Source organism: Bos taurus, chromosome 2, assembly GCF_002263795.3.
Source record: "Bos taurus isolate L1 Dominette 01449 registration number 42190680 breed Hereford chromosome 2, ARS-UCD2.0, whole genome shotgun sequence".
NCBI classification, from domain to species: Eukaryota; Metazoa; Chordata; class Mammalia; order Artiodactyla; family Bovidae; genus Bos; species Bos taurus.
In genome coordinates, this window is record NC_037329.1 from 134315009 (window position 1) to 134332105 (window position 17097).

Below are 17097 nucleotides of genomic sequence, written 5' to 3' on the forward strand. Positions count from 1 at the left end.
TTACTTTGCCAACAAAGGTCCATCTCATCAAAGCTATGGTTTTTCCAGTAGTCCGGTATGGATATGAGAGTTGGACTGTGAAGAAAGCTGAGCACCAAAAAATTGATGCTTTTGAACTGTGGTGTTGGAGAAGACTCTTGAGAGTCCCTTGGACTGCAAGGAGATCCAAACAGTCCATCCTAAAGGAATTAGTCCTGAATATTCATTGAAAGGACTGATATTGAAGCTGAAACTCCAATACTTTGTCCACCTGATGCAAAGAGCTGACTCATTAGAAAAGACCCTGATGCTGGGAAAGATTGAAGGCGGGAGGAGAAGAGGACGACAGAGGATGAGATGGTTGGATGGCATCACTGACTCAATGGACATGAGTTTGGGTAAACTCTGGGAGTTGATGATGAACAGGGAGGCCTGGCGTGTTGCAGTCCGTGGGATCGCAAAGAGTCGGACATGACTGAGCAACTGAACTGAACTGAACTGAGTATATCTGAACAAAAGAAGACATTCTGGCATTGTGTTTACCAGACAGGAAGTTCAGTACTGGACTGTCCATGTCACACGTGCACACTGACCTGGATTTGGACCCAGGTCAGCTGGACTCCAAGTCCAGTACTCTGTTCAGAGGGCCTGAGTAGTGAGGGGCCCTGGGTAGTCGTGGATGGGAGAATGGCTTCAGGGGCTTGGGTGCAGGAATGGAGAAGCGGGCAGGGTGGGGGCACTGATGGGCGTGCTCTTCCCTGCCCCCCACTCCTGCAGGCCCCTGAACGAACGAGAGCCCCACTGGGTTCTGAATGTGAGGTGCTCCCAGCTGGGGGGCAGGCTCCGCAGGGTACTCGCTCTTTGTTCTGCACTCCCTGCCCCCTCACTCCCTGTGCTCGCTTGGCACTTTCATCACCAACAGTCCTTGTACCAAGGTCAGCGGCTCAGAGAAGCTGTTAGGAACCTCAGCTGTGGTCTTGGGCAGGCCTGCGGGGGGGCCTCAGCTCTGGCACTCAGGTGGATGAGCCCGTTAACTTCCCAGAGCCTCCCTTTCCTCATCTGTAGAATGGGGATAACAACACCTGCTCTGAGAGGCACTCGTGAGAGTCACGCAACGAACTGTAGCTTCAATACTCAGGGCACAGGGACGGGCACAGAGGGCTTGCCTGCTGGGGGCCTTGATTCCTGGCTCTGGGTTCGAGGCCCCACGGAGGAAGCTCTGCCCGGGGAGGGTGGCCCAGAAGCCCTGTGCCTCGGTCTTGCGGCAGAACCACAAGAACAGCCTCTTCTGCTTCCGCGGGTGGGGGTGTCTGGGCCCTTCAACATTTAATTGATTGTAACATCCCAGGCTGAACACGCTCCCCTGCATGACCTACACCCCCAAGAAGAGCCTCAGCGAGCCTTCCATGACTGTGTATAATGCGTTCCCGGGGCCCAGCACGCAACTTTCAAATTGGCTTACAATTTATCTGCGGCTCGGATAAAAACATTTTAATGACTGTGTGCAGTGCGAACCCTCGGTGTCACCCATGGGGCTCCCAAATGTCTTTCCCCGCCACAGAGCGGGGGTGTTATAGGCGTGAAATTACAGCCACGCGTGCATTTTGATCTCCACCCCGAGGCCTCTGGAAACAGCGCGTTAGAATGCTCCAGACGGATGCCGTCTTGGTGGTGGCAGACCAGGACGCCCGCCTCTCCCGTGGACCCGCTCTGGGCTTGTGAGGCTCGTGCGGGCAGGGGTGGATGCTGCTCAGCGCCTCGGTGCCCCGCTCACGGTCCCCCAAATGGGGCAGGAGCTGTCTTGCCCTGCTGTTGGCTGCCACAGCCCTTAGGGTCCCTGGTGGCTGAAAGGAGACCCCAGCTTCCAATGACCTCCACTTGCTCGGAGGTCACTGTGTCCATGAGTGTGACAGAATGGGATCTTTCTACGTCGTGCCACGGACGGGTCAAAACAATGAGTCGGCTTTCATTTCTGAAAGCTGCCTGTTTAAAGAAGAGAGTCGTGGGGGAGGAGGGGGACACAAAATTTAAACCTTTCTAACTGTGCCTGATTTTCAACTGACATGAACACTATTTATGGTGACAGATACTATTTTTATGTATTTATGTATTTACGCATATTGAAGTATAGTCGATTTACTCTGAGAGAGTCCGGGGAGGCTCCCTTGGACTTGAGGCGTCTAATTCTCATTTCCTCTGCAGGAGCCCCGGAGAAGGAAATGGCAATCCAGTCCAGGATTCCTGCCTGGAGAATTTCACGGGCAGAGGAGCCTGGTGGGCTACAGTCCATGGGATTGCAAACAGTCTGACAGACTGAGCGACTCACACACACACACACACACACGCACTGTTTTTCAAGAAATCATCATTATTATTGGCCACACAGCACAGCTCCTGGATCTTAGTTCCTCAACTCGGGACTGAACCCAGGCCCTTGCAGCGAAAGCACAGAGGCCTAACCTTTGGACGGAACCAAGGAATGATTTGATTTACACATCACTGTGTCGTGTTAATTTCTGGGGTACGGCGAAGTGCATCAGTTACGCACACACATACACCCGCTCCTGTGGATGCACATATACATACGTATATATATGGATGCATATATGCATATTCTATTTCATGCTCTTTCCCATTATGGTTTATTGCAAGATGCTGAACATAGCTCCCTGTGCTCTGCAGTAGGAGGGCCGCTGTGTCTCTTTTATGTATAGTAGTTGGCAGAGAGGTACTGTTTATGGAACGCTCAGACTGTGCCGGGGCTCAGAAACTTCTATACTGTGGATTATGTCATTGAATCCTCGCTGTCTTGGCTGAGCAAGCCACTCGCTTCTCTGCGCCTGGGTCCACGCAGCGTGCACAGTGCAGGCTCTGACTCGTGGTCTGATGCGGCCGCTGGGTCACAGGAGATGATACGCTCTACACTCCCTACACTCAGCGCCTCGGTCTCTTGCAGCCTTTCCCTCTCCAGTCTGGACCTTGGTGAGCCTCAGAAGCCAAGCCACTCCGGGGCTGGGGCAGCCACCAGTGGGGTCTTTCCTCTCTGAGCCTCAGTCGTCTCATCTGGGAATTGGGGATACCAGCAACCCTACCCCTTAGGGACTGTTGTGAGAATCAGGAGAAAGGCTCCGCTGGAAGTACCGTGGAATTGGGACAAACTGGTCAGGGGTGAGGTGTGGCTGTCCTTTTCAAGGTTGGGAAGTGTCCTGGCTCCTCCCAGGATGGGCAGACCCACAGGAGGATGGAGAGACAGGATGGGCCGCCCTGACTCCCAGGACCTGGGCCCCCTTTCCAAGGAGCACGGTGTACAAAGCTGTGAGCGTTCACTTCTCAGACTGGCTTAAGGCTCTTTGGAATAAGAAACAGTGGACGAGACTTCTCTGTGCCAGGGCTAAAACCAGGGGCCAGGAGCAGGCAGCCACATCCGTGCCTGAGAGCAGGCACGCCAAGATGGTGTGCATAAAGACAGTGAAATCAGACCTACTGAGCCTCCTGGCCACCTCAGGCTGGGCTAGGTGTTTGCAAACCTTTTCTGATTTAAACCTCACAATCACTCTAGGAAGGAGGCATCCTTACCCCCATTTTACAGATGGAGAGACTGAGGCCCAGGGAGGCCAATGAATCCGAGGTCACCCGGTGGATCTGGGATTCAGATCCAAACCCGCGTGTCCTTATCTTGTATGTGGAAGGGATGGGGCATTCTCCCGTGTCTGGGGGCAGGTGAGAGTCAGAGGAGGAAGGAGAAATATATTTGCCTATAAATAAGAGTAGCTGCTGATACATGTAGAGATAATGATACCAACAGAGATATTACAGAATGAGTGTTTTTGGAAGACTTAGAGGTTTAGGCCGGCGGTTCTAGAATGTGGTCCTGGCACTGATATCATCAGGGAGCCTGTAAGGAATGCAGATCCCCAGGCCCTGCCCAGATCTGCTGAATTAGGGGCTGTATCTTCATAAGCCTGCCAGGTGCTTCTGACGCTCATTCAAGTTTGAGAACCGCTAGTTTAGACCGTGGGCTTTGGCCTCAGATGGCTGTTACAACCCTAGATAAATCATTTTCCCTCCCTAAGCCTCCGTCTCCTCTTATAACAGGGGTCACAACATCTCCCAGCTCCCAGAGCTGTCCCTAGGATTCCGTAAGAAAACGTGCATGAAGCAGGAGGGTCACCCACCATCGGGCACGTGCCAGGGTGGGACAGGGTATCCAGGCCTGTGGGCACAGTGAGCACCGGCGAGCCTGACCCATCAGGGGTAACAGGGCTGGAGAGACTGGTGACAAGCACGGTGGTCTCTGAGCAGGACAGTCAGAGGATGGACCGAGATGGGGGAGGCGGCTATTCTAGGGCAGCCCCACCTGGGATGCCCTGAATGTCCAGGGGTCAGAGCCTTTCTGGGGCACTGGGGTGGGGAGGGTGGCATCTCTTGCCTGCCCCTCTCTGGTCCCTCCTGGTAGCTCAGCCTCCTGCTCGGTAACTGGGGTCTCACGAGCTGTCTGCCCATCCCTGCTTTGACCGCCACCTGCCCTGGGAGAGGCCCAGAGGCTCAGAGCCTCTGCCCCCAGAGCCTGCTGGGAGCACACCGCTGGGCCAGCTGGGCACCCCGGGCTGGGCCCTGAGACCTCTGCCTCCGTGGGAGCTGGCGGGGGAGGCGTAGGGCTACCTCCCTCCACTTCCTCACTGTGCGAAGAAGGGCACCAGGCCCAGGGGGGCAGGAACCGGCTCAGGATCCTTCGGTGAGCTGGTGAGACCATGTGCCTCCTGGACCGTCTACACTGCCTCAGTTGAACCATCTACACTGCCTCCATCTGTCTACACTGCCTCCATCTGTCTACACTGTCTCAGCTGGACCATCTACCCTGCCTCCATCTGTCTCACCGCCTCAGCCAGACTGTCTACACCGCCTCAGCTGGACTGTCTACACTGCCTCCATCTGTCTCGCTGCCTCAGCTGGACTGTCTACACTGCCTCAGCTGGACCGTCTACACGGCCACACCCGGACCGCCTACGCTGCCTCCATCTGTGCAACCCAGCTGGCCTGGGAGTCAAGAGGCCTGGGTTCTGACCCCAGCACGAAGTGGCCTGATGTCACAGGAGGGCTTCGTGATCCTCGCTGTGTGCCTTCAAGCAAGTTGCTAGCTCTCTCGTGCCTATCCATATCTGTGTCTGCGAGACAGGGGTAACGAGTCCCTCCCCTCAGGTTGACTGGGAAGTCTGGAAAGCACTTAAGTGCATGGCCTCCAGGAGCCCCCTTTCTAAACCAGCCACCACTCCACTTGTAGTGACTCTTGACCCCATAACCCTGCGTGATTTTCTTCTCAATATTCATCACTATCGACAGTTGTCTCGTAAGTGGCCCCAGTGGCTCAGTGGTAAAGAACACGCCCGCAGTGCAGGAGACGCACGTTTGATCCCTGGGTCGGGGAGCTCCTCAGGAGAAGGAGATGAGAACCCACTCTGGTATTCTAGCCTGGGAAATCCCACGGATGGAGGGGCCTGGTGGCTACAGTCCAGGGGGGTTTAAAGGGTCAGACACTGAGCAACTGAGAGTGAGCCCACAGTCATCTCACTTACCTGTCTATGCTCATGTTTTAGACTTGCCTCATGCAGCGACTTAGCGACTAAACCACAGCACGCACAGATTCACATTCCCTAAGGACAAAGATGCTTCCTGCCGAAAGCGTGTGGCCACTGCCTGGCACATAGTAGGTTCCCAACAAATATCTGATGCGTAAACAATTGAGAATATGGCCCTCGTCAGACTGGGAGCCCCTCGATCAGACAGAGTTTCATTCCTCACTGGCTTCCTTGATGTGACCTATGGCCCTCGTCAGACTGGGAGCCCCTCGATCGGACAGAGTTTCATTCCTCACTGGCTTCCTTGATGTGACCTGCTCGGGGCCAGACGCTGAGAACATTTCTTATTGAAATACACAGGAGCTGTTCCGTGGGTGGGTGACTGCAAAAGGGGAGATTTCCCTGGCGTAGCCCCTCCCAGCACGGCCCGACCCCCGGAAGCCAGAATACACAGTCTGCCACTCTGTGGGGTTCGGCGTCCCTCTGGAGGTCGGGCCTTTGGAGGTTTTCCATTTTCCCAGAAGCAGTCACTTTCCACGGGGCCTCTGTGCTTTCACTGCTGGCCCGAGTACAGCAAGCTTTGTTTCCCTGATATATGTCATTGGATGAGGAAAGCAGGGAACACACAGTCTGGAGTCAAGACCACATGCCTAGAATCCTGGCCGCAGGGCTGACCCAGAACTCAGGAGTGCGTCTGGCGAGACCGCCAGTGCCGGCAGGGGCTTCTGAGACCACTTGGGAGAAGGCTGCGTTTTACAAGCTGGGAAACCGAGGCGGGGTATGGGGCCACACCCACCAGAGACAGGCACTGGTATGCTTGTCCACATTTTACAGATGGAGAGATGGAGGCACAGACGCAGGGTGGAGACCCAGGAACGCCGACGTCCAGTCTAGCACGCTCTCTAACCTGCCCGCCAACGTGTCTGTGCTCTGGGAAAGGCCTCGGGAAGCACACGGAGGGGACATTCTCTCTGCAGTGCATGTGCAGCCTCGCTGAGGTCCTGTCTCAACCCCCTCCCGTGCCCCGGAGGCTCCTGGAGTCTCACCCCGCTGGGGAGGGTCCACCCCCCACTGCACTTTGCCCACAGGGTTTCCAGGAACATGGCTCCTGGCTTCCACCTGGAAAAGGGTCCACACAGCTCAGCGTCTCCTCCCTGTGACCTCAGTAGGTCGCAGAGCCTGGAGCTGGGAGGTCCATGATGTTCCACTTGGCCTGCATCTCACTCCCATCTTACAGAAGGGGAAACTGAGGCCCAGAGGCCGCTGCAGGCTGCTGCCCCCCGGGAAGTCCCAGAGCCCTTTCGGGTCCTCTTTTGTCCTAATCAATGTATCAGAGCCTCTTCAAAGCACCGAGTCCGGGTACATGGGTGGTCTCCTGGTAAAATTCTCGCCCACCAAATTATGAGTCCATGGGGCTCCAGGGATGAGGCTGAGCCCCTCCTCCCTAAGGCCCGGGTGTCAGTGCTGGAAGGAGAAGGGGTTCCTGGGAGGCTACAGGTCACGCCTGGGCACGGCTGGCCTCGGGCCCTCAAGGGCAAGCCGAGGCGAGAAGAGGGTCTCCTGCCAGTACAGTGGGCATCTGGGCAGGAGGTTCCCGGGCCAGCCCCTCCACGTGCCTGTGTACACACACGCACTCAGGCACACGTGCACACACGCGGCGACACCAGGGCCCACAGCCCCGCACTCACCCATGACGTTCAGGAAGATGTTGCCTGACGCCAGGACCACCTTCTCCCTGGTGGCGCGGTCGTAGATGCCCACGTGGCACTCGTAGGGGCCGTTGTCGGAGACGCGGACCTCGGGCAGCCTGTGGGTGGCACAGAGGAGCAGAATGGAGACCCGTCGTCCGGGGCCGGAAGTCACAGCACCGAGAAGACCAACCCCCAAAGCCCCACCGTCCAGCGTTCTCTCAGCAACGCTCCTGGACCCACCAGCGCACACCCGCACCCTGCTGGGAGCGGGAGCGACTTCACGGAACATCGATGGCACCCAGGCCCTGTGCCCTAGGCTCCGGAGGGTGAAGGGGTGGCCTGCAGTGAAGATTACATGTGACGATGTGATCTCAGGACCTCTGGAAGCAGGAACACCGCATTGAGATGGTCGAGGGGCTACTGCCTGTGGTTCCTGGATGCTGTGATGCCTGTCTGGGAGAGGGGGCTTCTGGCAAGTGAGATCTGGACACTCGGAAGGGGAGGATCTTTGACCTGGAGCTCAGAGGCCATGCAGCTGCGACGGGGAAACCCGTGCGTCCTGGAGCGAGTTCCGGCCTTCTCTGGGCCTCATGGAGCACCCAACAAGGGGCCTGTTCTGGCCACGACAGAAGGAAGGTCTCTGCGCTCACGTCTTGGGGGTTCTCACGCAGCCGCAGAAAGCTCCAAGAAGAAGCTGATGCTCAGGGAACCCCAGGAAGTGCCAAGCACAGGGCCCTACCCGTGACTCTGGCCCTGCGGTCCTACCAGAGGCCTGGCGGGGTGAGAGGGTGGTGGCTAAGGGCGGGCGGAGGCTCCGAGGCCCGCACGCCTGTCCCAGCCCTGCTGGTGCCAAGGCGTGTCCTTCAGTCCGCCTTCACACCCAGCCCCGCGCCAGCTCAGGTCGCTCTCGGTCAGCCAGCCTCTCTTACACCTGCTGCTTCCGAGGCCACGCCTTTCCCCTCTCTCTTCAGCTGTCCCCACCCCCACCTTTGTCTTCCAGCCCCTTGGCCTGTGACTCACGGTCCCCCACCCACACCTCCGTGCCCCGCCCCACACACACGCACACACACACACACCCCTGGGCTCCCAGCCTCTCCCCATCCAGGGGTCTCACGAAGGAAGCCAACCCATCTAACCATGGCTCCTTGCTGCTCACCGCCCAGCTCACGTTAGCTAAGCAAACATCTGCATTTCCACAGAATACACGGAGGCTGAAACCTGGTCTACCGACTTGTCACGAAAGGACTTCAAGGATGGGGAGCTTTTCATCAGGGAAGCTTGGTGGGGAAGATGCTGTCTCCCGTCTCGAAGGAAAAGAGCATGGTGACAGCAGAAACAGCGGGGGACTGTTTTCCTCCGGGAACTGTTTTCTTTGTTGGTAACTCAGCTAGCCTGGAAAAAAATAAAGTGCCTCTCTGCCGGGCAGGGCTGGCAGTGGCAGACCCCCAGAGTGGTGTGTTCAGGTGACGCTTACAGTGTCTGTTACAGAGGCCACTTGAGGCGTAGGTGACGCTGCGCAGGTGACATCTCTGTGAAGACGCAGGCTTCGGGGCACATGGAGCTGGCAGCTACCCAAGCAGTGTAAGAAAATAATAAGGACCCGGCTGACACATGGGTGGAAGCACACGGGCAACGGCCCATAGGTGGGCTGTGCAGCAGGCGCATTGCTGAGGCAGGGACACGGGTGGCGTGTTTGGGCAGCCACGGTGCTCGTGTTCAGGTGACACACGCAGGTCGTAAAGCCGACCGCGCTGGGGACGTCTGCCTGGGCAGCTGCTTGCCTGGGACTATTCCTTGGATGCTCCTTCTGCCGAGTCCCCTAGCTCCGTGAGCGGTCCTGCCTTCCACCAGGGATCCAAGTGATACTCCAGGTGCCATCCTTGGTATCTCCTGTTTCTCTGCTCCCCTAAACACCGTCAGCGACCAAGTCCTGAATGTTCTACCTCTTCAGTTCCATTCAGTTCAGTCGCTCAGTTGTGTCCGACTCTTTACGACCCCATGAATCGCAGCACACCAGGCCTCCCTGTCCATCACCAACTCCCGGAGTTCACTCAGACTCACGTCCATTGAGTCAGTGATGCCATCCAGCCATCTCATCCTCTGTCGTCCCCTTCTCCTCCTGCCCCCAATCCCTTCCAGCATCAGAGTCTTTTCCAATGAGTCAACTCTTCGCAGGAGGTGGCCAAAGTACTGGAGTTTCAGCTTTAGCATCATTCCTTCCAAAGAAATCCCAGGGCTGATCTCCTTCAGAATGGACTGGTTGGATCTCCTTGCAGTCCAAGGGACTCTCAAGAGTCTTCTCCAACACCACAGTTCAAAAGCATCAATTCCTCGGTGCTCAGCTTTCTTCACAGTCCAACTCTCACATCCATACATGACCACAGGAAAAACCATAGCCTTGACTAGACAGAACTTTGTTGGCAAAGTAATGTCTCTGCTTTTTAATATGCTATCTAGGTTGCTCATAACTTTCCTTCCAAGGAGTAAGCATCTTTTAATTTCATGGCTACAGTCACCATCTGCAGTGATTTTGGAGCCCCCCAAAATAAAGTCTGACACTGTTTCCACTGTTTCCCCATCTATTTCCCATGAAGTGATGGGACCGGATGCCACGATCTTAGTTTTCTGAATGTTGAGCTTTAAGCCAATTTTTTCACTCTCCTCTTTCACTTTCATCAAGAGGCTTTTGAGTTCCTCTTCACTTTTTGCCATAAGGGTGGTGTCATCTGCATATCTGAGGTTATTGATATTTCTCCCGGCAATCTTGATCCTTGCTTGCGCTTCCTCCCGCCCAGCGTTTCTCATGATGTACTCTGCATAGAAGTTAAATAAGCAGGGTGACAATACACAGCCTTGATGTACTCCTTTTCCTATTTGGAACCAGTCTGTTTTTCCATGTCCAGTTCTGACTGTTGCTTCCTGACCTGCACACAGGCTTCTCGGGAGGCAGGTCAGGTGGTCCTACCTCCTAGACGTGTCCTAAAGCATCCTCTTCCCTGTATCTGCAGAGTCAACCTCTGTCTCACCTGAAATACAGGAGGAACAGTTAACCAGCTTCTCTGCCATGCTAACCTCCTTCTCGATCCTTCTCCAGGTAGAACCCAGATCTTTTCAAATGCAAATGGGATTCATGGCGGCGCTCTACCTAAAGCCCTCCCAAGGCTTCTTTCTGCCCCTCAGGTGAAGACCAGGACTCTTATCTGGGCCAGCAAGCCTCAGCACAGTTGGTTCCCGCCACGCCTCAGCCCTCCTTCCTCCAGGGACAGTGCTGTTGCTTCCATCCCTCCCAGGTGCCAAGCTCCTTTTTAAAAACAAACTTTTGATTTTGGAATATTTTAGATTTACAGAAAAGTTGCCCAGAGAACAGAGTTCCCTAACACCCCTCACGTGTCCCCCTTTGTTAACTCCTACACGATCATAGTACAGTTGTCAGACTAAGAACCAGCATTAATGCATTGTTATTTATTCAACTCCAGACTCTACCCAAATTACACCAGTTTTCCCACTAATGTCTCTTTTCCGTTTCAAAGCCCACGCAGGATCCATTATCGGTGACACTCACGGTGTGTCGAGCCAGGTTTCTTTTCTGAGTTAGTACTTTTGCTTGCACAGTCTGTTTTCCCGCCAATCGTGCATCTTCTTCCTCTGGCCACAACCTCCAAGTCACACAGTTACTTAGAGAGTGGCCCCCTGGACTAGGTGGCCGTGGAGGACTGATTCCTGTGATAACCTGGATTAACAGCCTCCCTGTATCTTGCAAAATGCCTTCATAGCTCTTCCCACCTAGAAGTGGAGTCTTCTTCACTGAAGCCCACCGGGCTCCTCTGTCCATGGGATTCTCCAGGCAAGAAGACTGGAGTGGGTTGCCATGCCCTCCTCCAGGGGGTTTTCCCAACCCAGGGATTGAACCCAGGTCTCCCACATTGCAAACAGATTCTTTACTTGACCTGAGCCACCAGGGAAGTCCTCCTACCTAGAAGAGGAATCTATTTCCCCATTCTTGGCCTTATGACTTGCTTCAGCTAATAGTGGTGAAAGTGACGGTGTGCAAATTCCAAGTTTAAGTTTCGAAAGAATGATCTCTGTCTCTCCCTCTCCACCTACCCCTCTCTCTCCATCCTCTGCCTCTGTCCTGAGGACAAGCCTCTGATGGAGGCTGAGAGTAAGTGGAGGGAGGTCACACTTCCTCAGTTGGTCCAGGCAAGGCCACGCTCGGGAATAAAGCTGGCCAACCCTTAGCCTCCTGAGCAAGAGTACATGGCTGGTGCTTTAAACCATCAGGATTTGGGGCTGCTTGTTATGTAGCAATAGCTAACTCTTACAGCAGGTCTCTGGAGGTTTCTGCTTAGCAGTCCTTGTCTACATTGTAACTTAATGGCTTACATTAGTGACTCACAGGCATCCTCCTCCCCCACCACACACAGTAAGAATCCATGAAGGCCATGTCTGTGACTAGCTGGCTTGCCAGTGTGTCCCAGGCCCTGCCCCATGCTTGTCATCGTGGTAGGTACTCAGACAAGAGTTGCAAAATGAGTGGACGGCGAGACCTTCCAGAAAGCCGTGGTGTGAGTCTCTCTCTGCTGCAAACCATGCGGTACCCCCGTCCCCTCCCCCCCACAAAGGCAGATGCTCGTTCCTGTCTGCAGATTCAGCAGCTCCCACTCAGCTTTGATCTGGACCAATCCGCCTCTTCTCAGCGCCTCATCTGAGCCTGTGCCTTCACTGTTATCGTTCTAAAGTGGATTAAGTGGCTGGGAGACCCCCTTTTTCTCCAGATTTGAGTGGCATTGATCTGCATGCCGGCTAGAAGGCCTTCTGCAGATAGCAGGGCCCCGAGGGGCCTGGGGGTGAGGAGACCTACTCTCATCAGCCATGGGCTGCAATCAATAAACCATTAATAACGGCAAAGGTTTCTGGCTAGTTCAGTGTAATACACTTTAGCAGCTGGGGTTTACTAACACTGACAGTGGTTCTGAAGGGCGAGTAACTCTGTGTTTGAAAAGCTGGGCACAGAGACAGCCAGGGCCCCACTGGCTGTCCCCACCGCCCCCGTGGCTCAGGCGAGGCCGGGCACAGCCTGGTTACTGGGGGTCCCGTAGGGCCAGGGCCAGGGCCGTAGGCAGTCCATGTTGAGCACGGGTATTCACACCTGCTGTGCACTGTGCCCCGCGCTGAGCTTAGGGCTCGGGGCCTGCGCAGGTGCACACAGAGATGCCAGGACGTTTTCCTGCATCTGCGATTCTTTGTCCAGCCTATTCCCTTGGCTTGGGCCACTCTTCCTTTCTTGTTCCCACGACAAGCCTCTAGCCCTCTTTCAAAGCCTGGCAGTCGAGTGTTGCTTTCCCCATTCATGACCCCTCTCCGTCAGACAGTTGAGAAGATTATGTGGGATAATTCAAGGGCTTAACTCAGAGCTGATGTGGCTTGAGAGTCCAATGGACCAGAATCACTAGGTAACTAGTGGCCCTTAGGCTTCACATTCAGGTGCTGCCTCTGCCAGGCAGGCTGCCCTGACTGCCCACACCCAGTGCAGACAGAGTCCCTCTCCACCTCCCCAGGCTTGTGTCTGTCTGGAGCACCGACCCTATCCATATCTTGCTACGTTGGTACCCATTTGTCTTCCTTCCCAGGGAAGCAGATAAGCTCCTTAGAGGTGAGCCTGGCCACATGGTAGGTTCTCCGGGAATATCCTCTGTATGAATGAGGGTGGCAGAAGCTACCAGGGCCAGGAGCTGGGCACCTCGGTTCTGGTCTGGGCTCTGCACCTGCCTAGCTGCATGAGGTTGGATAAAGTTCTTTGGCTTCTTTGAGCTTTGGTCTCTCCAGCTCATAAATGAGTGTTACAATACCTGCCTTATGACATTGTAGACTTTGGGAGGAGCTGATGTTTACAGAGATTTACAATGAGCGGCATTGTGATACCATATCTCCTTGGATCCTTGACACCACCCGATTATAATGCAGTGTCTAAAACCAGCTCTGGTATGTATTATATAGCAATAATATTCTCTCCATTGTACAGATGAGGAAACAGGCATCCAGAGAAGAGGGGCTGTGAGGTCACAGAGGGAGTAGGTGGGCGCTGTGATCCAGAACCAAGTCTGATGGATGCCAAGACCCAGGAGAGGTCTTTGGATGCTCCAGTCCCAACCCCACACTGCTTCTCGGATCTTCCTTCCCCAGTAAATTAATTTGAGCTCCTAGAGACTGGAATTTGCCTCCGCTGCTCTTCAGCGTATTTTCTGTTCTGAGCCTCATTACCTTTCCAGGTAATAAGAGCCATCTGCTTCCTCCCTGCCGGGAGAAATGGGATGGTCTTTTATTTTCCTAAATTCCCTTCTCCCACCTCGCGGCGGCCCCTTAATTGCAGAGCCCTTTGTAGTCACATTCTCCACACTCAGTGACTTTACAACTTCCGATCATCCTTCCTTTCCTGACGTTGTCTCTCCACTGGGAAGAGTTCTAGATTCTCCCAGACTGGAGATCATGGACTTGGGAGCAGAGGGCGGGGCTGGGAGGAAGCAGGCTGCAGAATTTAGAGCTACTCTTCCCGTATTGTTGGTGAATCAGATGACCCAGTAAGTGACTTTTGCTGAGACCTGAAACCTAAATTAATGAAATGCATATGCACTTAGAGAAGAGCCTGGCGCTTGTCAGATTTTCCCTACGCCATTAATGGATTAAAATTTTGAAATAAACTCTTAAGCATCTTCTGTGTTTGCAGTGTGGAGTGCATAGCATGGAAGGAGACAGAGCAACAGAGATCTTCCTCGACTTACAATGAGGTCACATCCTGATCAACCCATTAAAAGTTGGAAAGATCAAGCTAAAAATGCATTTAGTACACCTAACCTACTGGATCTCAAGCTTAGCCTTGTCTTAAATGTGCTCAGGACACTACCATTAGCCTATCGTTGCTCAAAACCATCCAACACAAAGTCTATCTTACAATAAAGCATTGAATATCCCTGGTGGTTCAGATGGTCAAGAATCTGCCTGCAGTGTAGGAGACCAGGTTCGGTCCCCTGGGTCAGGAAGATCCCCTGGAGAAGGAAATGGCAACCCACTGCAGTGTTCTTGCCTGGAGAATCCCATGGACAGAGGAGTTTGTTGGGCTACAGTCCATGGGGTCTCAAAGAGTTGGACACGACTGAGTGACTGAGCATGCACACCATGCCATGTATACCCACCGCCGAAGCCGTCGCCACAGTCAAGATAGGAAACATATCGCCCCAAAGCTTCCTCGTGCCCCTGCTCTGCCCCTGACCCCAGGCGACCACCTGTCCACTATCTGCCACTGTGCGCCAGGCTCACGATCTCCAGGGATTCGTATAAATGGAACCGTAGAGCGTGCACTGTTTTCTGTTGGGTCTCTTTTGCTCGTCATTATTGAGATTCCTGCATGCTGCCTTTATCACTAGTCTGTCCCTTTTTAAGGCTGAGCAGCCTCCGTGGCAGGAACACCCCCTCCGATCTATCCGCTGACCTGTTGATGCATGCTTGGGCCGCTCTCTGGCCACAACAAATACAGCTGCTGTGAGCCTCCATGGACAGGCCTCTGTGAGAGCACACTCTCACCTGTCCCGGGCTCTCACCAGGGAGGCGCCGCTGGGCGCGTTTTAACGTGAGGGCACAGCCTGCCTGCATTCACACAGAGGTGGTATGAGGACCTCTGGGCTTTTTATGGCCTTCTGGCTCTGCACACTCTACCTGGGGTGCTTCCTTTAGAAGCAGCTCCTTGCACATTACCTTATTTCTACTTTTAAGATGCTGCTCTAAGCCAAAATAGCAAGTCCTATTGGCATGGTGTGGCCGCATGGATAAAAAGGCCAGGGAAGGAGCGGGAGGCTGCAGGACTTCCCTATGAGGACAATGTGGGTGACATTTCCCTTTCCTTCCCGTCTTCTTTCAGGGGACGGGCGCTGGCAGGACAGGTGACCCGCGGTCAGCGCCCTCCCTCCACCCTGCGGATTCTGCTCTGCCTGGACCCGCTCCACTTCCAACCTCATTCTTGCCATCACCCTGCCCGAGTCCCCTCCCTGCTGCCAGAGTGGCCTTATCACAGTGAGGCTCTGGCTCTCTCGATTTAAAACCTCCCCATGGCTTCTAGCCACTGGAGGATCGGGTCCAAACCCAGTCTGACCGTGGGACCCTCCTTGATCAGGCCCTGAACCCAGAGAGGAGGAGGGGAGGGTGGGGTGGAGGGAAGAAAGGGGCATGTGGCCTCACATCTCTTGCCAAAATTCAGCAGCGGAATAAGAAGACTTGTAAGAACCGAACTTTGATAGTCTACCCTGTTTCAAAAGCATTCTGTCACGCAGGGGTTTTCGTTTATGTAGACAGTACCTCGTTCCAGGCTAATGGAAAAGGTTCAGGTAGCGATTGGTCCTTTGAGGCTCTGCTTTACTGAAGAGATGAGAGAGCCTTTCATTTGTATAACCATTGTTTGCATAGAAACGGAGCTTCTAAGGAGCCTGGAAATAGTTCGTTCTCACAAGTAGGTTAAACACACCCCCCGCAATGCTATTAGCCGGGTGCCTGCCCAGCTGTCCATGATGCTTGCTGGAAAGATCTCAAGTAGAAAGGAATGAAGTTTTACTGTTCCTGCGCCTGCCATGCTTCCCGATTGGCTGCACACTCCCCGAGGCCCAGACCTTGCTTCTCCCTCCTTCCAACACCTGCTTCCTCCCCAGGTTTAAATGTCACGGCCCTGTGACCCTAGAGGCACAATTGCAGCATGCCGTTCGTCTCTGCAGGGCTCCGAGGCAGAGCTAATAGAATCGGCCACGAGGCCTGGCAGCCTTGGGTGCTGCCGGGCTGTTTGCTAACGAGACACCGCTCTCCGATAAAGGGTGGGGTGCGGGTCGAGGCACGTGACCCTCCCGCACACCTGTGCAGTTTACGGAGCCTGGGTGGGAGCCTACGGACAGCCCAGATCTGTTGGTTCGGTCCAGTGGCCCCAGGATGTACCTGCTGTGCCGGCCCCAGCTGCTTCCCCAGCCCCACCACCCAGCCGCCCTCATCACGTCTAACTTTCCCTCCATGGGGCTTGGATGGCTGCAATCACCACCCACCACACACACACACACACCTCCCCACGCAGTCAGAAACGGACTGGCTGCTGGGGGTAGCATTTGTTGCAACTGGCAGGTCTGAGAAAGCAGCTGTGGACAGGAAAGAAAGGGTGTGTCTACATCTAGGTCTTATCTTGGGATGGGATCCTCTACAGGAGACCCTGAGAAGGTCCTGGGGTACTGGGCTCCAATCTGAATGTGCTGGAGAATCCCCTGGGGATATGGTTCAAATGAAGATTCGAGTAGGTTTCTGGGCCAGGCCTTAGGAGTTTCTAAAGAGCTCCAGGTAGGTCTCAGGTCCTCAGCCCTCCTCCCTCTGCCTTGCATCCATCCATCTGTTTAAACTTGCCCTCTCCCACTAGACACACTGGGGAGGCCCCCTTCATTGGCTCCACCAAACCGACAGAACCTGGAGCCTGGAAGGCACCGACGGTATGGTTGAATGGAATCTGCTTGAGATGGATGGATTTTGCAGCTCTGCACGGGTCCTTGAAACCACCAGAGGCTGCCACGAAGCTGGCCAGGTGGCCTCCAACACTCTCATTTTACACTGACCTGACGCTGAATCTCATTCTGCCTCCTGGAGGTGAGTCTACCCTCAAGGTCAGCCGAGAAGGTGGGTCCCAGAGCCTAGAATTGGGTCCAGGGCAAAGGGTCTCATCCCATTTGGCGTGGACTTGGCTAAAGTCACCCAAAATGTTAAGACCTGAGTCTCCCTTGGTTACTGCACTCTTGGGGAAGCTGCCTGTGACCCGAGGAGTCAGAAACATTCCTTCT

The 17097-nt window shown here is 54.6% G+C and overlaps 1 protein-coding gene across 1 annotated transcript in view; it reads right to left on the reverse strand.

Annotated features, from left to right (window-relative positions):
- Nucleotides 1-17097, reverse strand: part of IGSF21 (immunoglobin superfamily member 21) — a 280582-nt gene that overhangs the window by 38442 nt on the left and 225043 nt on the right. Inside the window, exon 4 of the mRNA XM_024983246.2 lies at nt 7244-7362. Coding sequence (XP_024839014.1) covers nt 7244-7362 — 119 coding nt within the window. The remainder of the gene's footprint in view (nt 1-7243; nt 7363-17097) is intronic.